General features: G+C 32.7%; 2 protein-coding genes across 2 annotated transcripts; both read right to left on the bottom strand.

Annotated features, from left to right (window-relative positions):
* Positions 1-6,528: 6,528 nt before the first annotated feature.
* LOC123666185 (ubiquitin-conjugating enzyme E2 N) lies at positions 6,529-7,889 on the bottom strand. The gene has a single exon (XM_045600409.1). The coding sequence runs from the start codon at positions 7,677-7,679 to the stop codon at positions 7,224-7,226; it is 456 nt and encodes a 151-aa protein (XP_045456365.1). The 5' UTR covers positions 7,680-7,889; the 3' UTR covers positions 6,529-7,223.
* Positions 7,890-11,166: 3,277 nt separating this feature from the next.
* On the bottom strand, positions 11,167-22,731 carry LOC123666016 (calcium and integrin-binding family member 3). The gene is made up of 5 exons (XM_045600240.1): positions 22,602-22,731; positions 20,506-20,540; positions 15,197-15,314; positions 14,878-15,005; positions 11,167-11,641 (listed from the first exon to the last, which is right to left on the bottom strand). Exons 1-5 carry the CDS (start codon positions 22,650-22,652, stop codon positions 11,404-11,406), a joined length of 570 nt encoding a protein of 189 aa, XP_045456196.1. The 5' UTR covers positions 22,653-22,731; the 3' UTR covers positions 11,167-11,403.
* Between the last annotated feature and the right edge of the window lie 229 nt (positions 22,732-22,960).

Genomic DNA, 22,960 nt, shown 5'->3' with positions numbered 1-22,960 from the left:
AATCTCGATGTGATCATTGATAAATAAATGAATTGATTAGTGGATATATAAAGCATTATTTCGTGTAGCGTTTCAAAAGATATGTCATATTTTGTAAATTTTATAGTGTGGCTATAGCGTAACTATGTAATCTATGTATGTCCTGGTCTTAGCTAAGCTTAGCGCTCTGAGGGCGAGTTTTATTTATGTATAAAAAAAAAAATCGGTATTTTGACAACCTATATATAAGACACCATTTAGTATTCCTAAATTTATTCCGCTTCTATATATCATGTCCCAAAGTTTGATGCTTTTGAATAATTATCATTGTAGGTATGTAATTCTTTCTATATTGTACTCGACTCAACGTATCCCTTCTGTCCTGTGTTGCTATTAGGATCAGTGTCTATTTTATCATTTCACAAGATCCCATCGATATTAATTGTTATTATTTTCATTTAGAAAAAATAAAAATAAAAAATCAGGAAATAGTCACTGATCCATGCCCTTTAACACAATTTATGATTTTAAATTAAAAAAGATATAGATAGTACCATCTGATATGTAATTTTATATTGCTAGCCGTTGTGAATAAGATTTATTTACATACAACACAGATAATAATAAATAGCGTTTTATTGTGAAAGCTGATATATTGTAGGTACACTATAACATGTGAAATAACTATTGTTGTTCTCATTTCTAAGAGTATTATTCTAGTCTGCATTAAAGTTAAGAATAAACTGAACAAATTTATATATTTGTTTTATTTCTAAGTTTTTTTTTTTACAGAATTTTAAATTTGTATCTTAATATTATTTGATTGATTGAAGTTAAAACTTCTGTAGCCGCGTTGAGCACTTTTTGGTAGGGGAAAATATTATTGGTTCGCATCACTGACTGGTCATGACTGGCCCATGTGCTGTGTGCGTTAGACGCTTTTTGGATGGGTGAAATCTTGTGAGTTCGCGTCGCCGACATGCTTATAGCGGTATATCTGTAGCTATGGACTTGAAGAATTGTGCAACATTAGTGCTGTGTATATCTATCTTATAACTGAAATTGAATGGTTTTAGTGAAAAGTTCAATGTGTACATACTGTGCATTGTTGAAATTGTGTTTTCGTTTGATCATTATTTGAATTGTTTAATTGTAAATCATGAAATTTCAAATTTTAATACTAAAAGTTCTAAGTTTTGTCTTCTATCGGCAGTCTCTATAACTGCCAATTTTTCTTTAATGGTTTCACTTGTGTCAGTGACGACTCGTTGGCGCAACGGTCACAGCACTGGTTTATGGCTGTTGCGCTGGCGGTTCGATCCCCGCACATGACAAAGATTTGTATTGTGCATACACATATGTACACATGTTTGCCGTGGTCGGGGTGTTTGGTGTTAGTGCAGTCTTTGTGGCAGTGGCGTAGCGAGGAGAGGGCAAGGGGGGATCATACCCCGGGCGCTACTTACACAGGGGCGCCAAATAGTCCACAAAACAAAAAATTGCTGGACATATTATATGGTTTTCGAATGAGGGGGAGGGGGGGGGGACTAAAAAGGTATTGTGCCCCGGGCGCGAGGTAAGCTCGCTACTTCTATGCCTCCCACCGTTCTCGTAGAGCAAATTAATCCGTCGGTTCCGGTTGTTGCCATACACACCTGATAGCGATCGTTACTCCTAGTAGAATATATCCGCCAACCCGCATTGGAGCAGCGTGGTGGATAAGCTCTGATCCTTTTTGTACATGGGGAATTAGGCCTATGCCCAGCAGTAAGATATTACAAGCTGAAGCGTGAAGCGTGTGTCAGTGGAGCAGGGTTGATTCCGCCAATGTAATGTAGAGTGGAGAATACACCAAGAAGATTGATCGGTGTGGTTAAGATAACAGTCTCAATTTAATTTTCAGATGCATTATGAAGTTGTTTATAGCCTACTTGGATAAGAAAATAGTGACTCATCGCTGACACTTAGCGACGCCTCTTGAAAAATGAGATCGTAGTAAATTAGAACGCCTATCCCAATGGTTTACTTCAACTAGTGAATTCGAACATATCATTCTAATTTATTCAATTGGTCAAGGGGCGTGGCTAGGGTAATCGACAGCGGTGAATATTATCATAACGCGTATAGGCTGTAGAAAGCGATAAAGTTATATAATTATGAAAAAGTTATTAAGTAAAACCTCCTTTTATTTTATGATAAGTAAAATTTGGTTTGATGAAGGGCTTGGCGCAGTGGTCGCAGCACAGGTTACTGCGCTAATGGTCGCACGTTCGATCGTCGAACATGATAAATATTTGTAAGTCTTTACTGAGGTAGGGTATAGTAGGATATATCCAGCTCAAAATCTAAAGCATCCCGATTGGGGAAGTACCTCGATTTTGCAGACGATCTCAGCTAAATAATACTAGCAGTGTTGTGGTCCTATGGTGAGTAAGGTAACCAGAGCTTTTGGGGAGATTGGCGGTAGGGGTCGGCAACCCACTTGCGATGCTTCTGGCATTTTAGGCGTCCATAAGCTATTGTAATCGCTTACCGTGAGGTGAGTTGTACGCTTGTTTGTCGACCTAATGGTATAAAAAGTCATAAAAGTGTTTGATGCCGTCTTGGTGTTTGAGTTTATAGTAGGAGTTTCCAGACCGCCGACTCAGGATTACATTATTTTTATTCAAATCAGTATTAGATAGCAATAACAAAGATCAAAAATTAAAAAGTAATGGTATTTGAAAAGTTACAAATGTTAGCGCAGTTATCATAAAGAATAGCTTAGAGGCCGTATATATAATACTTTTACAAATAAAGACTAGTAAATAAGGCACACGTAATGTCTACAGAGAGGGGAATTTGGCTTAAAGTTGCGTCATACATAATTGATTATAAAAGAACTGTCTTATAAGAACATTTATTATTATGCGTATACTGCTCAATCTGTAGTACAAATTCAGTAATCAGTATATAATCTGTTATTGTACACATGCAGCGGGTTCTAGAAATGTGTCAAATAAAAAAAAATGTTTTTCATTTCCTATGATCGCTTCACATTACGATGATTTTGAAGAGTAACAGTTTGTTTTCATTAGTAGGTTCAACTAATTATTATTTTTTCTAATGTATTGTTGTTTTAATCCACTTCAAAGAAAGAAGAAGGTTCTCAAATCGACTATATTTTTGGTGTTGCCTCAAATTTTTACTGGGTGTACCGGTTTTGAAGATTTTTTTTTTTAATCGATAGGTGATGCTTGTCAAGTAGCCCCATTGAAATTTAATTGAGATTTGTCAATTATTATTTTTTTTTTTCTTATAATGCGTATTTTACTCGACAATTTTTTTGTCTACCTGCGTCATAATTGTCGATATAAACGAAGTCGTTTTTTTTTGTTTGCGTGCAAACATAATTATCTGCAACACTTTCAAACTTATATTAAGTTTAAATAGGTTCATTAAATTTAATACCTGTCATTATAAAAGTATTATTTGACTCGTAAAAAAGAATTACTAAAATATTTTTCAAGGATAATACTATTCTCACTTTAGCAGCTATGTCTGAGAATTGGCCGTCAGTTTAAGCTAGCGGGTATGTACCTATACGTTCGCTGTATACACTAATATAGTGGTCTATTGTACATTTTGTCCATCAGAAATTAAGTCAGTTCTGGGGGCTTAGGATCTTGGACTATCAGTTTTATTTAAGAGAACATTAAGAAATTCCATATTTTCCAACGTAAAAAATATCAATAAAGAATGGGGAATACGTTTGATATTGACATAATACAGATAGCTATAATAACATTATTAATAAGATAATTATGTGAAATATTGAACGTATAAAATAAATTCTTAATTCAACTTACGTGTCGTACGATTTATCTATTCGCGTTCTCCTTGAACTGAGCACTGCTACTTTGGCCCTGTTTCAGTTTAACCGCCTTATAAGGATCAGATCCAATGGTCTAACAATACTTTGATAGCCTATATACCTAAATAAAAATGGTTCCGTAAATGTGTTGCTAAGGTGCTATTCATATATGAACTTAATGTATTGTCACACAAACGTTATGATTTTTTGACCCCTCCCCGTCCTTGTCACAGATGGTTACATTTGTGAGACACGACCTAGTGTGACGCTCATATTTTGCAATTTTGCACATCAGTTTCGGCATTATTTTTATTTCTATTTTAATTAATTGTCAATTCGACAATAAAAAAAAAACAAAATTTATTTTTTAGTTATATGTCTTTTGGCGCTTTAGGAAAAAATGATGAGAAAAAATTGTTACGATGCGCGCGCACACCGTCACAAATAAACGACACCCTAAAGTTTACCAAAACCTAACCTAAAGTTTAGTAAAGTTCACCCTAAATTTTCGTACTTGAAATACCATGTTTTATTTCTTTCAATTAGATTTATTATATTACGAAATGCGATGTAACAAAATTTTGGACCCCTCCCCAGCCCTTGTAACATTTCATCGACCCCCAATAATACGTATAACGTGTGATTTATTTATGGATGACCCATACAATTAAAACTCGGGAACGATAGAAAACGATTATTGTAGCGGATTTGTTTTTACTTATCTAATACATTGTAGGTTGTTATTGAATAAAAAATGCGAGATTTTTGTCAGTTCTCAAGATTCGGGTCAGCTACTTTATACTACGATAGGAAAGGCAATAAGACACTCATTTACTGTTATGTCAGATGATTGCATCAGAGGTCAGTAGGCTGATAAGTTAACTAAATTATGATCACACTGTATCAATGACTACAATCTATGTTATCAGTAGCTAATTAGATATATATACATAGTAGCCATTCATTTCGCAATAATATTCATAATATGGTATTTAGGCTTTAAAGACTTGGTAACACCAAATTTAGTGGTATTTTTCTTTTGTTTGACAAGTAAAGATTTAAGTTAGAAAATGCGATTCAATTCCCATTTTGATTAGTTGTTTTTCAAAAAGTTAAAAGGATTATTAAGACATATTTATTAAATTAAATCTGTTATACTGTGTTAATTCTATTATTAAATTGTTATATTAAAGTTAGAAAGATCATTTGACTAGCCCGTTGGCGCAGTTTGTAGTGACCCTGCTTTCTGCTCTGAGGGTTGTGGGTTCGATTCCCACCCCGAGTCTGGGTGTAATATAAATATTTATTTATATATGTATTATTTATAAGTATGTTTATCGCAAAAAAAAAATGTAGCAATATACCAGTCGGCTGTTACCTATAACACAAGCATTAAGTTGCTTACTTTAAGAACAGACGACTGTGTGTGTATTGTGTAAATATTTATTTATTTATTATCATTGGTCTTTATATCGTTTCTGACAATTTTCATATTCTACTCGCTAATCGCTTATTATCTATGACTTTCTCTTAAACATTATCAGTCTTTCTCATGTATTTCAAAAAGCTAATTAAATAATAAATTTAATTGATAAAAAAAATTAAATAGGAATATTAACATTTTTGGTATCAAAGTAAACAAGGAAATTTTCATCATACTTGAAATTTTTAATTTGGTTACAAGTATTACACAATATGTAAATATTTAATTATTATAAAATACTATTTGTAAATACAATTATTTTAAAATAATAAAAAAGTTTAGGATTGGATGTTTATTTTAATTTTACCGTATGGGACCAGTTCACTGAATCAAAAAATTAAATTAATTTTATATAAAAAAATGTCTAAATTGTATCTTTTAATTAATTAAACATGACTGCAATCACAGTATTTATCAAAATTAATAAAATTTTAATTATAACAAATTTATTTAGCATTTGTATTCAATTAAGTGAAATATATTAGTTAATACATAAAAGGCATTAATCTGACATTTTAGCAGAATAGCATTAATGTCAATAAAACAATCTAAAATCATTATGAAGTCATGTCTCTCTCTGTCCTGTCCTCTATTTTTACAATTTAGTCTCTGTATATCTAACAAAATATATATGTATAAAAATGAATGTTGGTAAGCGCATAACTCGAGAATGGCTCCACGAGTATGTTTCTTAAGGCCCATGGAAGGTTTTAAGACTAAAAGTAAAAATTAAAAAAAAGTAATTTTTACTATTAACTTTTGACAGAACGAAGTCTATCCAGGCAGCTTGTAACAAATACTTTTTGTATGACTCAAATATGTAGAGAGAATTTTAGCAAAAAGTTGTTGTAAATATAAAATGTATCTTTCCATTTAACATCAGTACGTAAAGATTAAAAGCGGTTGCGCACAATGAAGCCAATATATGTCTGAACCTGCTTTATGTAATTCCCTTGTACCACATTTATTAAATTAACCAGATGCACCGCAACTGTAAATATGTATAAAAGTGCAAATTACATTTCAAGGCTTTTTATGTAGTTTTCATTGTTTTAAGGTTATGTCTATCTCTCCTATTAGAAAGTTATAATAATGTTACAGTAATAATTAATAATAAAGTTAGCTTTGAATTATAATAAAATAAGTATTATCTACATTTGCACTATAAAGCCGTTATGAACTACAGGGGTAGCTATTGTAAATGAAATAAAGATTAGCATTTGTTTATTATGTATTTTCAAGTTGCTCACAAAGCCAAATTAAATTTACATAAATACAATTTATTGATAACCTTTTATACAAGTAAATAGTACTTAAGATTCATTTTAAACCATTTTCAGAAGATATTCACTGGAAAATAAATTAATAAACTTCCACATTCTATGATAAAAAAACAGTATCCATAGAGATCAAAAACTGATACTACATTGCATAGTCTTGAACGTACGCTGATAAGATTTACAAAGGCATTGAACTTTGTGACAAAACACTATCCTTTGTATAAAATTAACCAAATTTGATCAACTATGAAATATATACATTATTAAGGTCTTAGGAAATTCATCATTTAGCTATTATAATTATAGTAAAAAAATATGCATACCTAATATCATAACGAAGCTACAAGTGATAAGGTAAACAATCTGTGGGTGTTTCGGACTACACTGAGACAATGAAGGGCGAGGCTATGAGGAAATGCAAGAGGTTGACCGGAGCAGGGAGACCACGGCTCTGGCGCCGCAGGGCCGGCCTCTGCCGTTAATAAAAATTTATCCACAATTGTCTCTTCACAAGTTACTCGATCTAGGTTGTAAAACATAACTTGCACTCTTAAAATCATGATATATATGTTAATTTCGTCCACTTCGTGTAGCGCGTAGGGGAGGCACTGGGTGCGACTGCGGACGCTCAGTTGTCCATAGCGTACCTCCTGGTCCACTCCTTTGCGTTTCGAATAGCTTCGCTTTCGTTCACTTTCCAAAGCTCGGCCACATCGTTTGCTAGCGGGTCGTCAGGGTTAGGAGCCGATAGTAACGCTTGAATCGAGAGTAGAACCGTACGAATCTGCAGGGCTGGGCTCCATTTATCTTTCAGAATGTCCAAGCATATACGACCAAGCCGATCTATATTCGGATGGTAAATTTTTGTAATAAACCTAACCTTAGGCGCTGACATAGGATAGTCCTCTGGAAGGAATAGTTCTAATTTGAATAGACCTCCTTCGAACGGCGAGTCTTCCGGGCCGGTGACAATTACATGAAAATAACGCGCATTATTTTCGCTAGGCACCGCGCTGATACCCGGCACAGGCTCTTGCATCAATCGCTGTGTCTCTTTGATTATTCTACGTGGTAGGGCTGCCATTTTATTTATGCGGTCTAGCGCAATTTGTCAAATAAAAGCAGGTAATCATATAACTGTTTAAAATATCAAATTGTCTTAGCACTGCACGTGTTTAACACAATTTGAGGCACGTACTTTAGACTTATGAATTATAACAGCATATTTGCCATGATAATGCTGAAAACGCAACTACAAAAGCGATGTAAAGTACCAACTTCAATTTTTTTTATGTTACATAGACAAATTAGAATTTTAATAGCCATAGAGAAAACGTGCAGTAAGAGAAAAATGCGTTCATTTTGAGAGCTATTTAACAAGACATGTTACAAAATAAATAAAATAGACTTAAACTCTGTCGTCTTTTACGATTTATTGTATGGATTTATGAGTAAAACAGTTACCAACATTCATAAAGAGAGTACTAATTAATTCGTGTTCTTTTTCCCCTCAATAGTTTGGCTATTGCACACTAGATGGCAGGTGTATCGCATAGCCAACTTGCTATTACAAATCTTTTTTAAACTTTAACTCTTATGCCAGTTTTTTTGTTCAGAATTAGTAATTGTTTTAAAAATTAAAATAAATCAGTTATGAAATAAATAAAACTACGATCCTAAAACGCTTTTCAAGCATACTAGAACAACTTGTTTTTAGTGGAACATTAATTATGGAATTTGTTTCAAAAAAATGTATTTTGATATATTGATTAAATGAATCAAAAAAAGTCTTGCTTAAATGTAACGATTTCTGGGGCTTAAAATAGAATGGCAAAGGATTTATTCTATCACTGGTCGTTTGACGTCAACGGAATCGTTTCCTGATTGCCTCTATTGTGAGCGGCGGTTTCGATTTCTATGGCAGTTACTCTTAAAGGATTCAGCGAACTATTTTGCAACTTGAATAAAATACCGTTGATAAATAAAGATTAAAACTTGATAATGATTGGTATATTAATAACTTACTATGCTTAATGCATTATCTAAAATTATATAATAATAATAGTAATGAATAATCACAATTTTTATAAGGTTTTGGCGTATTACAACAACACTTCAGTCTATCGCAGTCTACTGCTGGATATAGGCCTCCACAAGTTCGCGCCAAAAATGGTCACCATAGTCACCACGCTGGGTTGGTGACTGTAGGGCTGGCTTTGTTCCACCGAAGACGTATTGTAGTTGGCGCATTTGTATGTTAAATCAATACATTTTAAAAAGTTTCAAAGAATTTATCCTCTTGAAAATGTCTCGACCATCTCCAACTGTTAGACGTAATAAAAAAGATAATGAGATTAATCGCGATGTCAACGAGACGTCAATTTGTTCAAGAAATTTTATTTCTTTATACGGACATGGAAATGAAATGATGTATATGTAATGTGACTTTATATTTTCCTTTAAAAAGATGGACGTCTAGGAGGAAGCCATTTTAATATTAATGAGAAGTCATTTTACTATCTAAGATAAGCAATAGCAGGGGCGTACCCAGAATTTTATAAAGGTTGGGCATAAAGAAAAATATGTGAAACTCGATAAGTATGAGAAAATTATTATTTTTTTACACTACTACAATTATAGCTTGAGGAGGGTTTGGCTAAGTCTACCTAAAATTTTCTTATTAAAATCTATAATATCAATTATTAGCTTCGAGTTAGGGTTGGGCAAATGCTCCACCTTACCCCACCCATGGACGATAGATATACCTAATGTGATTTTTGTATGAATTCAAATATGAATTAGTTATAATTTTAACAGGTACATTCTGAGAACTGTTTTTGTTTGTCTGTGGCATCACAGTGACCGAACGGTTGATCACATTTCTAGAACCGAACGAATGATATAGGTTTTAATTAAAAAGTGACTTGGAAACAAAACTCACTTTTTAAATCTTGAGGCTTAATGTACGACTATAACGACATTTGTCTGACTGTTGGCGTAATGTGAATTTTGAATATATATTTATATTTATAAATCAGGATAATTATAAGACGGATCTCAAGCAACTGATTTTGACAATATTTTCATCAATAACTTAGACGCTGTTTTAAGATGTACTGTATATACTACAAAAAACAGAGCACCAAGGAAAATATTTATACGAATTTACAGTCGGATAAGTTACTAGCAAAATACAAATGCGACAATAAAAACAAACTTATTATTCATTGGTTCAACATCGATAAAGTGGTAAAAAGAGTTGAAATAGCTAAACTTTTTAATTTTTCAAATGAAATTTTGTTAAAAGTTCAATTCGTTTTACTATTCGAGAAAATTATTCATAAGAATTAAGAAGTTTCGTTCGCTATACCCAGACGTATGTCGTAATGCCACAAATGTAATAAAATGGTATAAATTTATCATGAATTAAGCACGAGTAGACAATAGGTGGCTGAAACGTTTGATCAAACTTTATTCAAGTATCGATTTGTAAGTAACACCTGTGGTTTCACCCTCGTGGCATATTATTTTTGTCTGTCCTCTTTTCTCCAGTAAACATAATTATAGCTTTTGTCAATCGGTGAGAAGTAATAGGTCCATCAGGTTTTAAGTTTAACTATCCTATATATATTATAGATTTAGATTAATTTTTATTAATTACTCTTGTACTTCTGTGTCCCGCGATAACATAAGTTCGCCCTTGCCAACTTTCTTTGTAAATATAATTTTTACTTGTTTCTTTTTTTAAGTGCAATAAAGAATATAATATCTGTTACAAACAAGAAATCAAATATTTATCCTTTGTGATCTAGTACCATTAGAAAATAGACCTCTAGTCTCCTACGATTTCATTTCGCTTGGATTTTCGGCTTCTTTTAAATCCTGGTTTTATCCCTATTATTATAATTAAGTATATTCTCTGTTCATATCCTTTTGACTATTCTCATATTAAACTTAATGGAACTCAATATTATTATGATTTAGATAAATCTTTTACCTACTTTTTATGCTTTTTAAACTATACTACATATATAAAAACAAGGTAATACGAAGTAAAGCAATTTCCCTAATGGAATACATTTCGGGATAACACTGTTTAAATAAACGTATCAGTTATGATAAATTATGTAAGCTAGTTGAATAAGTTATACCGTAGGTACACGTAATGTAACAATCGCTCTGGTGTAGCGGTGCGAGTAGTCGCCTAAAACCCCGACTGTTGGCAGATTTGATTCTCGCTCGAGATGGATATTTATATTTATACAAATATTTCTTTTCGGTTTGGATGTCTGTCCTTGTGGGTATCCCCATCGTGACTCGTAGAGCACGTTAAGCCGTCGGTCCCGGTTGTTATTATAAATACCTGATAATGATCGTTACTCATAATAGGAAACATATCTACCGATCCGCAGTGGAGCAGCGTTGTGGATTAAGCTCCATTCCTTCTCCTACACGGAAAAAGAGGCCTACGTCCAGCAGCGGGATGTTACAGGCTGAAAGCGTGAATGCGAGTTTTGTAAAAGTTATACATACAAGACCTATTTTTTTAAAAAGGTAAAAAAGAATCACAATTCTTATTAATAGTGTTTTAATGAAAATATAGTCCATCCAATTATTAAAGAATAAATTTTAACATAACAATTGCTAATAGTTAGTAAATAAAAGCCTTAAAATATTATCACGCTTCAAATAATTCAATACTTATTCACTCAGCGATTAATACTTCTATTTCCATTTCTATAATCTGTAAGCTTATTAATACCATAATACTATTAAAAAAAATTAAATTATAAAACAATAAGAAAAGGTTACACTCTTATATGAAATGTAGATAAAAAATCCGGTGCTCGAACTACTACATGTTCAAAATCCATAAAGGATAGTCTTCCATCCCCATCCACGTCAGCCTCATCTAAAACGCTTGCGACAATTTCGTCACGCTCTTGAGGGTGTAACTCCCCCTTAGTGAGGAGTCTCGTTGCCTCTAAAAGGTCCTCCCGACCGATGAACATGTCGTCATCCAAATCATATATGCGAAATGCGTACCTGTAAATTGAATAACTAATTGCATTAATTGTATTTGCATTAATTATACTACTCAATCATGTTTGTGATAATTAAACATTCCTTGCAGAATCACTAATTATCTAGACCGCTTTATGTTATTTTCAACAAAACTTTGTACTTGATATAAAAGAATAAAATGATATATATTTTAGTAGATATATATGTATTTGCTACTCTTTGACCTACGTTGTTTTATACCTCATAACTTATTACTGGAAGTACGATTTTGATGACCTAATAGAAACTCGGTACTTGTTATGTGATCCCATTAAAATTTGATCGACATCTGACAAGTACTTTTTGAGTTATCTCTTATAATAATTAGTTCTTTCACTATTTTTTTTTTTTTGCTAATCTATTTAACTAAATTAGGTATGAGACTCAATCAAATTGTTTGAGTAGGTACCTATATATAGATAGTAATTTAAGATTGTCTAATTACCGTAAGTTAATTAAACAAAATAAAGACGATTGATTCCGACTTCAACTTCAAAGTTAAGAAGTGAATAATAGTGAAAATAAATCTCAATGGAACAGACGTTATCACGTTCAAGATATCGGGATTCAATGGTATCAAGGGTCCGTATTGTTAGTGGCCGACCGGCTGACACTACTGATAAGATTGGAATGAAGATTTAGGTATATTGTCATATTTATAGAAGAGTACCGACGACTATTAAAAAGCTATTACTCTCTACAAAATTTTTAAAAATGAAAGTTTATTCGACTTAAAGTTCTAATAACAGTTTTTTTTTTGGTACATGCCAAGCAACCTCATCAATTACGTGGTATTAGCCTAACACTACGCTATGACATTTAGCTGAACAATAAATGAATTTTGAGGTACTATTTGATTCGAGAAATGTTTATATGATCACAATAAATTGAAGAGTTCAAGAAGCTTCAGATGGCTAAATAGTATGATTCATTATTGTTTATTTGTCTTAGCCGCGCTTCACACCAAAATTACTGAATGAATGTGAATGAATATTTTCAAAATAATGGAAAATCTACATTTGCTTTTAGACATATACGATCATAATAATATAACGGATATTGTTACTTTTTGGAGATTATTGGAGTTTACTTTTAAGAATCGATTTTCATATAAGGTATGAAAAAAAATATAAGGAGTCAAATCCACTGAACGAATGACCCGAGTAGAATTTTTTTCGTTTTCCTTAGAAAGACCGGACCAGGCATGCCTGATCAGGACTAGATAAGGCATGTAACGCAGATGATTTGTCTAGACCTGATCAGGATGAGATGAGATTTCCTGATCGGGTCCAGATCAGGAAATCTCATCTCATCCTGATCAGCCGGCTCGGTCCGGTCCTTTTAAAAAGCACGAATGCATATTCTTGAAAAAATTGTTTGACAAAAAAAAGCGAATTGATATTATAAATATGTTACTTAAAATAATTATTATGATATTTATTTCCGTTTATTTTTTCCAATGTATTATTTATTTATGTTTTTACTTTAAATATTAATTATTTATATTTATTTTTATATTTTTTTTAAATTAAATTATTTAATTAAATTGTATTTATTAACTTCTAATAATTAATTACTAATTAACTATTTCCTATTCCTTACGACTGCTCCACTGTGTAGAAATGGACTCCCTGCTAGACTGTCCTGATAACTGCATATATACTATGTGCGCTTAAATTAATAGTGCAATTCAAGCTCAGTTCGCGTAATTTCTTTCAGGCTATCCTGATCTGGACCGGACCGGGTCCTGATCCAGTATGACTTACCATACTTGATTTTATTTTACATCAGGCTATCCTGATCTGGACCGGACCGGGTCCTGATCCAGTATGCCTTACCATACTTGATTATATTTTACATCAGGCTGTCCTTATCTGGACCGGACCGAGTCCAGATCCAGTATGTCTTACCATACTTGATTATATTTTACATCAGGCTATCCTTGTCTGGACCAGACCAGGTCCTGATAGAGCTTTACGGATCTGGCATGCCTCATTCTATCCGGATCCGGTCCAGATACATGATCTGGTTGAGCCTGACCTTTTTTCTAGTCGGGGACCTAGTTACGTTTTTGTGCGCCATCTATCGGAATTGTATTGGGTTCCGATAGATGGCATTAAGACATTTTCTTACAACGCTATCTATCGGCTGGTGTTATATGATTCATTTATTTACCATTAGATATGGTATTAATCTTTCTCTTAGACTAGTAAATCTTTTTTGTGCCTATTTAGACGGTCGATCTGAAGGCGTAAACTCTAGTCGTGCGTCGGAGCTGACACACACACTTTTTTTATATATTTTTTGGTTCTTGAGTTGTTTTCTATTTATACAATTTATTATTGACAATGCCTAAAAATTATTAGCTAAAGTGACGCGTTTTTCGATTTGCAAATGATATCAATATTCACCTGTGCCAGTTGACTTTAGCATTTTAATGTAGGTAATTTCAGAATCTACAAAATATATTTTAAATTTAACTAATGACGATTTCTGTTTCTGCTTCACTCGGCCGACAATTTTTTTGAATTGATACCGTTCTTAACTCAATCACTTTTGAGACGTAAGCACTAAATAAATATAATGGCTTTTGGTGAAATTATTGGAAATCCGACCTTACAGAAGAGTCAGAGGAAATATTTTATGTCTATTTCAATCAATTTAATATTTTGGTCAATGAGATAATACATTTGAGAATCCATTTTGTTATTTTTTCAAAATAATTGTAAGTTTTTGTTGTTTCAAAGCTATCATATTAAAATTTTTAATAATGTCAAGGCGTCAACGAACTTCACTCATCTGTTTAATGGATGAAAATCATTTTATATTTATTTTAGTATATTAGAAAAATAATCGTGAACCCTTTCACTAAACAGGGACTAAAATTCGCAATTTATCTTTAACATACTAAAGAAGATAATTATTTCATTTTTATCTATTAAGCAGATGGGTAAAGATCACGTCTTGTTCGGGTCTTAAACTATCATAAAATGATAAATCAAACACATTTAAGGTTTAGTACATAAATTTGAATAAAATGAAACACATAGAACGTCAAAAGAGTCTAGACTTCAAATAAAATCAAAGAGTCAATGAAGCAAATCAACTTAGGTAATGTACTCAATGTATATAAACTTTTACAGATATAATGTTAATTTAGCTCATATAATATCGAAGCGGGAAGCATTTCATATCGAGTATATGTAAGGATACAACACCAAGCTTTAATGTCCCTCGGAGCTGCCTCACTGAATACTGACATCATGTCTAAGAAGTCTTCGAAGGTAAGATTACCGGAACCGTCGTGAGAAAATACCTGGCAGATCCGCCTTTTGAAAGGATTTTCCTGGAAAATATCATGTTCGCTTTTTAATAGAGACAAATTGTAAACAAATGAACTAAGATTTCGCTGAATATAATATTTTGTAGAGGTAACCAACTGTGTGTTTTGCATTTAGATTTACTAAAAATCTTCCATTATGACAAGCTAGAATAACGGCTTTTTATTTTTTGTGGAGTTAACAACATTATGTATACCTTTAATTCAGGTAACTTTTCTATTTCTTCAACTGGCACTGCGATTGTGTGTGCCTGGTTTCCTGTCATTCTCTTCGGCACGAGGTCCGGGTTCACTTCTCTGAATCTCTTGAAAACTCTACAGGTGAACAAATATGGTTTTTATAAGTATATTTAGATCATTTATGAATTTCATTGGGATATAATTCCGCATTAAATTATTCGTATCTGCTGCAGCGTGGTGACTATGGGTAAAACACATGAGTTCACGACATTTTTGGCACGAACTTCTGGAGGCCTATGTCCAGCAGTTGACTGCGGATAGGTTCAAGGAATGATGATGATGGTGATGAAAATTTTACTTTTCAATGAATAATTCGCCGTGTACAAGAGTGTATTTCTAATAGAAATAAAAATACATTCTTCTAATTAGATCAAAATACACTTATAAGATCATTATTTACTTATTCTACATAAGAAATATGCTGATTTAGTTCCATAACTTTTATTTTATATTAGAACGCAACCTTTTTACTTCGTCATTTTGCTACAGGTGGCACATGTATCGTCTTTCCTCTTACTTTTTTATCTATCATCCCTTTTTCTGCTTCCCGCTCATTGTAAAACCGTCAGACAAATAAGTTTATTGTAATTAGTGCTTTTATTACCACATCCATACAATTTCCCTACAGGGATAAGAATTATCTATCCTTTTGCAAAATAACCGCTTTTAGAAGTCGAATCTTTAAACCGCTTAGTAAATTTAAAGTAGTGTACAGTTTCTATGTGGAGTTTGTATTTTAACTTTCCACACTATCCTCAGATAAATTAACTTTAAACTATGGTAAAGAGTTAATTGAGCGTATTGAATTACTAACAATGTCGAATTTAAATACAACGAACATTTTGGAGTGTCGTATATATATAAAGCTCTTTGATAGATTGCCTCGACGATTTGATTTCATATTATACCAAACTTTATTATCAAACTCATAATTTCAAACACATATGAAGAACGAGTAGTATGTAAAACGAGTGTGCTTGAAACTTACGAAACGCAACTCTCACTTTCTATCTTCACTAACTTACATCTCCCTCTCAACTTCCGTTCACCTCATCCGAACACACTTTTCGTAACGCTCTCGTCATGCATTCACCAGCGTATTCCCCTAGTCAAGCATACGTAAAGAAGCTTTACTTCCATTAAAGAAAACATAAAAATGAAGACAAAATTGGAAGAAGTTAGATACATTTGAATATCATTGAATAAAAAAAATTTTGAGTAACTTTATTGAAATATTCTTTTTATGCATTATACATAATAATGGCTTTTGTTTATATTTTTTTTGTAATTGTCACAAAAATACCTTTGATAATAGAAGGCATTGGTCTAAAGGAATATGAAGAAAGTGACAAACTTTTAAATTTTGTTATCTCATATATTTTTCTCGGTCGTTATATTTGAACTCCCTTATACACGAATACGCCAAACTCTTAGTAATTTTGTTTGGTACCTTTTGCCTTATAGTTATAATTAAACCGCTTACAGAAATTAATTTTCACGGAAGCCGTCGATACAGCCATAAAGCAGAAGACAACCAATAAATTCCTTCGTATTGGTTCATGTTTTATGACGTCAATAACTAATGTGCGTTATTGTAACTAATATGAAAACAATATATATTATATTACTCCTTACGAATAGCTACCAGAACATTACTAGCATCGAGATTCCTTTTTGCTAAAAGATTCGCTTTATTGGAAAACTTTCTTCAGGAAAGAGGTTGTATATTCGTCAAAATATCTAATTATATTTTACTTACTTTTGATATTAATACTTTACTCGGAAAAAAATAAAAATTATTATATTCTAATCTGATACAATTTTATTTGACTACCAAAAATATAATATTCATACATACGACGCATGGCTGTGACATGTGGCTGTTGCGCTGGCAGTTGCGGGTTCGATCCCCGCACATGGCAAATATTTGTATTGGCCATACAGATGTTTGCTGTGGTCTAGGTGTCTGTGCAGTCCTTGTGGGTCTCCCCACAGTGCCTCGGAGAGCACGTTAAGCCGTCGATCCCGGTTGTTATCATATACACCTTATAGCGATTGTTACTCGTAGTAGGGTAGGATAGGGTAGTGGTAGGTATCCGCCAATCCGCATTATAGCATGGTGTTCTGATCCTTTTCCTGCATGGGGAAAGAAACCTATACCCAGCAGTGGGATATTACAGGCTGAAGTGAAGCGAGCGAATGCTTAATTTGTTTATATGTTAAACATACACACACGGTATCAGTTATCTGTCCATAGGATAGGCAAGATAGCATGAAAAAGAGGAGCAATAAATATTTATAAATTTCGTTTCGTGTGTTGTTGTGTTTATTACGCTCGATTTAGCTTTTTTTTTAAATCTTTTCAAATAAAGGATCAGAAAGTTAATCCAAGCAAACAGAAACCAAATTATCTCTTCCACCTTTACCACGCCATGAAACTGGGAACACAAAACCCGCTTCAATTTAATTTATATAGAATGAGGTTTCCTCGATAATCTTTTGAAAAGAAAACATCCAAGAATGACATCATAATCTTCACTGTTTATCCTTAATCCGATTTTTGTGTGAAACTTCACGTGTATCGTAACTGTTAGCGTGTCGTAAAACTTAGAAACGTACGACTTCGACCGCTGTACCCAACAAATACTATTATACCTTCTATTATCAAAGAAATAAAGGTTAAATTGCTATGAAATTTTAGACGACTTCTTCGACGTTATTGCGGTTTGTTCGATTTTACTATTTTTGCGGCTTAATTTTAAAGACTATATTCGCGCGAATGTTTTGTCGATAATTCGATGGAGGGTAGAATAGCGTGTTTTCTCGCATTATGTCCTCCATTCAGTATTAAAGCCCTCACGTGTACGTGTTTACGTCAAATTAGTTTACTATGCTGTAGTACTTAGAAATGTCAACTGGCTATTGACAATTCAAATTTAGTAAGGGTTCTTAGTAATTTAAGAAGTGGTGTCGTAATATTTCGAAGAATAAACGGATAGGGATTGAATTTATTTTTAACTGTTAATGATGAGAGATAACCTTTTTTTATAATGGGCAACACACATGAGTTAACGCTATTTTTGGCGCGAACTTGTGGAGACCTATGTTCAGTAGTGGATGGCGCTGGAACGGAAATCTAAAGCTTTATATTTGTATAAATATAAACGAGACTTACAAATTAGTTTGCCAAAGCAGTTTCACCCTGAAATGTGTACTTTGCAAGCACGCACTTTTTTTCTTGGTTCTATTAATAATAGAGTAAAAAAAATGTTAGGTAGGCAACCTACAAAATATAATGTAAATGTTTGTTTTTTTTAGGCCAAATAAGTTTTTATTACATTCAACAATAAGTTTAAAGTAATAGGAACTTTAAAGTTACCGTTAAGTTAGAATATTAACTGAATCATGATTTTTAAGTTATCTTTTTGGAGTTTTACCCCTTAAGAAACGATATTAGTTGGTATGAGAAAAATATGGGGAGTGAAATCGCGTGAAAAAACTGACCCTGACCGTCAACGACACTAACAGCTGACTGTTTTTTTTTTATGTCACTAGGTCGGCAAACAAGCGTACGGCTCACATGATGGTAAGCGATTACCGTAGCTTATAGACACCTGCAACACCAGAAGCATCGCAAGCGCGTTGCCGACCCAATCCCCAATCCCCCCAGGAGCTCTGGCCACCTTACTCACCAACAGGAACACAATACTGCTTGAAAACAGTATTATTTTGCTGTGATCTTCTGTAAGGTCGAGGTACTACCCCAGTCGGGCTGCTCCATATTTTGAGCAGGAAATTCCTGCTGTGCCCTATCTCAGTTAAACAGCGCTTTCAATTGATATGATGGTATCCTGGTATTACAGCATTTATTGTAGCGATAAAACTAGCAAGCGTATACAAAATGACTGATTTGTCTGTCGTCTTTCTAGTTGGCGGTTTAGAAGTCGATTGAATTTATTTATTTGAGCTTAGATAGTAATTTCGTACCGTATATTAAATGATCCCTTTAACATTTGCTCTCCAAAGTTGTGTATGACTAAGCGTATCTAAAGTCTATGTAAACACATTCAATAAACGTGTCAGTAAGCGTTGGCATTTCGGAACCTTAATAGACATATCATATAACTGTTTAATCTTGCTGATGTAGTTAGCTAGCGTAGCTAAACTTCTTCATATTTGTTAACTAGTAGACATTAGGCTCTAGGAGATTTACAGACAGTTTAAAAGAATTTTTTATTTGATTCAATTTAATTTGACAGTAAAAACTTTAACGTGAATTCGTACTCTTTGTAAATGAAATGATTTTACAACTAAAGTAAAAAAACCTGAACTTTCTTTGGCCATTCCTTCCAATATAATATAGCATCTTGATATTCTTATAAGCAGATCTAAATGTGAAAATTGAAAATGAGATGGGTTCAGGTTAGACATTCCCTATGTTTTGTTTATATTATAGTAGGTATATTAATTTATTTTTAATAGTACTTCGTTATGAATTCAATTGCAGGACTAATTGTGGTTTTATAACACGCCATTTATTTGATTAAAATGAAATACATACACTAATGTCGTTAATGCAATTAGGTATGCTATATACATAGTTTTTTATGACACTAATGTAGGGAACAAAAAAGCCTACAGTCCTTCTGAAGGTAGGAGTTAGGAGTTACCGTTGTTTATGGACGCCTGTAACCAGGTATATCACAACCATGTTGTCGCCCCTACCCCGAGTATTCCTAGGAGCTATCACAACTTTACTCACCACAGGAAAACTAGACATATTTGTGAGTGGTGGTATTTGGTTGGTCCGCAATTTTGAGCAACATAATTTCTGCTGTGTCCTACCTCAATCAAGTTTAAACAAATGAATGAGCAAGCAAGCAAATATTTAGGTAAACGCTAGTTTCAATATCACTAGAGGTTACGCAGTAAAGGATGAAAGTACTCCAGTATAATATGTCGCAGTCAAATGGAGGCTTAATTTATTTTAACAATAAATTAGGAAGTTTGTTAACAATTTATTTTAATATCATTTTATTTAAGAATGAACGCAGTGTGTATTTTGGTAAGTAAAGATATCAGCTACGTTATCGTCTAGTGGTTAGGAGCCTACTTTGTGGCCGTAGTAACTCAGGTTTAAATCGTTCACCTCGCCCGATCACACTTTTCCCAACGTTCTCGTCAAGCATTCACCAGCTTAATTCCTAAGTCACGCGTTCGTAAAGAAGTTTTACTTAAAAAAATATTCTAATTAATTAAACCTCACCGTAATATTTCCTTCCTTGTGAAGAAAGTACAGTCCTGTTTGAAACAAAACGTGTATTTGTTATTACATTTGTGTTAAAGAACTATATAAACAGTCAGTGTTTGTTAATATTTTATTTTATTGTTTACACAAACTTCATATTTCCTCTCAATTTCTTCTCAACTCTTGGGAAATTAAATTTATAAGTTCTTGTTTCATTTTCTTAAAAGTATATTTCTATTTCATCTGTAATATAAATGAAATTAAGAAATCAATTAAAGTTGGTCCTGCCGTTGTGGATAGACGATTAAATGGAGAAATAATTATAAGTTACTTATTGAATTTTTATTTTTTAGTTTGGATGTTAAGTCCGAACTAGACAAAAAATTATAAAAGATTTTGAAAAAAAAAATATAATTATATTATTTTCAAAAGAGTAAACGCGGAGTTTCTTTCCGATTCTTCTCAGCAGAATCTACATTCCGAATCGGTGGTAGCTTCACTTTTAAAAATAATAATCTTTATAAAATATGAATTTGTAAAATAACGATTCGAAAGTGCTTTTGAAGCCTATTTGAATAAAATGGTCTCTGATTTGATTTGAATAAAAAAAATTATAATACCTAATAAACAAAAACGAGACGCATTAAGTTAATACACAAGCAATTTCCAAGTTACGAGTATCTACAAAAAGTCAGTCAGTCAGTCAGTCATAAATTAAAGTTTTAGTTTTGACATACTATTTAAGACATCCTTCTAATAATTTAGATTCACATTTTATGAAATATTTATTGAAAGAATGTACATAATAAACATATTAAAATTTAAACGCTTTGGACTAGGAACAACAACAAAGCAAGCTAGCTTATTCGAAGAATCCCGTTGATCACAATTTCTTCTATTACGAATAAGTATTAGAAGAAATATTAATAAGGAAGATATATTAATAAATATTCTTTATTGTCGAACCTGAGATTAGAAAGTCCATATTAATTAAATGTTAGTATATTATAATTTATAGAATATTTCTTTAAGCATTACACAATACCCATACAGATGTAATACTATGCAAAATACTTTATAATTACACAAAATTTAATTACATAGGCATATTACTAAATACTTATAAAGATATTTCAGTAAGCTTAATGTAATTAAAGAAGGCTGACCTACAAAAATAGAGCGCGTAAATACTGTAAACCTAAATCAATAGGTAAATATTGCTTTTCGACAGAGAAATAGGCGAGGCTTTCGTCTTTATAATTTGGATAGTAAATCTTTATATGAGTGTCTTAACAACTTATTTAACGGTCACACCACTGGTTTGTGGTTCGATTCCCGCAAATGACAAACATTTGTATTGGCCATACAGATGTTTGCCGTGGTCTGGCTGTTTGTGCAATCCTTGTGGGTCTCCCTACCGTGCTTCGGAGAGCACGCTAAGCCGTCGGTCCCGGTTGTTATCATGTACACCTGATAGCAATCGTTACTCATGTTGGGCAACATATCCGCCAACCGGCATTGGAGCAGCGTGATGGATTAAGCTCTGATCCTTCTCCTACATAGGAAAAGAGTCCTATGCCCAGCTGTGGGATATTAAAGGCTAAAGCGTAACAACTTATTTAAGTACTTCGTACTATTAAATTATCATTTACGCGAAAGTTAATAGTTGTACGCACACTTGTGTGTTTTGATGTTTGTAAAATTGTTTGACTTTTATGATTACCGCTATTGGATCGTAGCGCGATGTTTAATGGTCTTCATAAACAAGCAAGATATTTCACATACACAACATACAATAATCAATAAACACACACATACAATATCTATTCTTCTTACGAACTAAAACAAAATTCAGAAAACAACGTCAGCTGCACAGTTCTTCCTTTTATTATTACTAAACTATGTTTTCACTGTCCTATAAATAAATATCAATTCGTGTTTAGATTATGTATTGTCTATTCAACTATATAAGTATGGAGATATGAAAAATAAGACTTAAATTGAGGTGAATTGCACATCACTAAGATTATAGCGTATTTTCCTATATTATTGCGTATTTTCAATATTTTTTTAATTCAGTAAAAAAAAAAACAGTCATTGTTATCGATGTTTACCTGGTAATCCTCCAATTGCTGTTCCGTAAACGTCACAACTTTGTTTCCCATTGTTAATTTAAAAAAATAAAAAGTTTTTTTTTAATTTAAATAAAAATAGGCCAAAGCCAGCCTGTTGCCTCGTCGACCAAACACTGTCGTTATTAGCACGACCGTTTAGGGAGTGTTTGACATAGAGTATTGAAAACAACAGACTTAAAACTAAAAATATTTTTTAAAGTTCTAACAAATCACGTAGTTTATTGAATTATTATCTCTATATCTTTTGTTTTCTTTAATTGTTACTGATCTGGGAGATGTAATATAATAATAATACTTTTTATTGTACACAACAACAATCAACACAATAAGATATTACA

Source organism: Melitaea cinxia, chromosome 1 (assembly GCF_905220565.1).
Source record: "Melitaea cinxia chromosome 1, ilMelCinx1.1, whole genome shotgun sequence".
Classification (NCBI taxonomy): domain Eukaryota; kingdom Metazoa; phylum Arthropoda; class Insecta; order Lepidoptera; family Nymphalidae; genus Melitaea; species Melitaea cinxia.
Note: the sequence above shows the minus strand (reverse complement) of the source record. Positions and strands in the feature narration are given on the sequence as shown.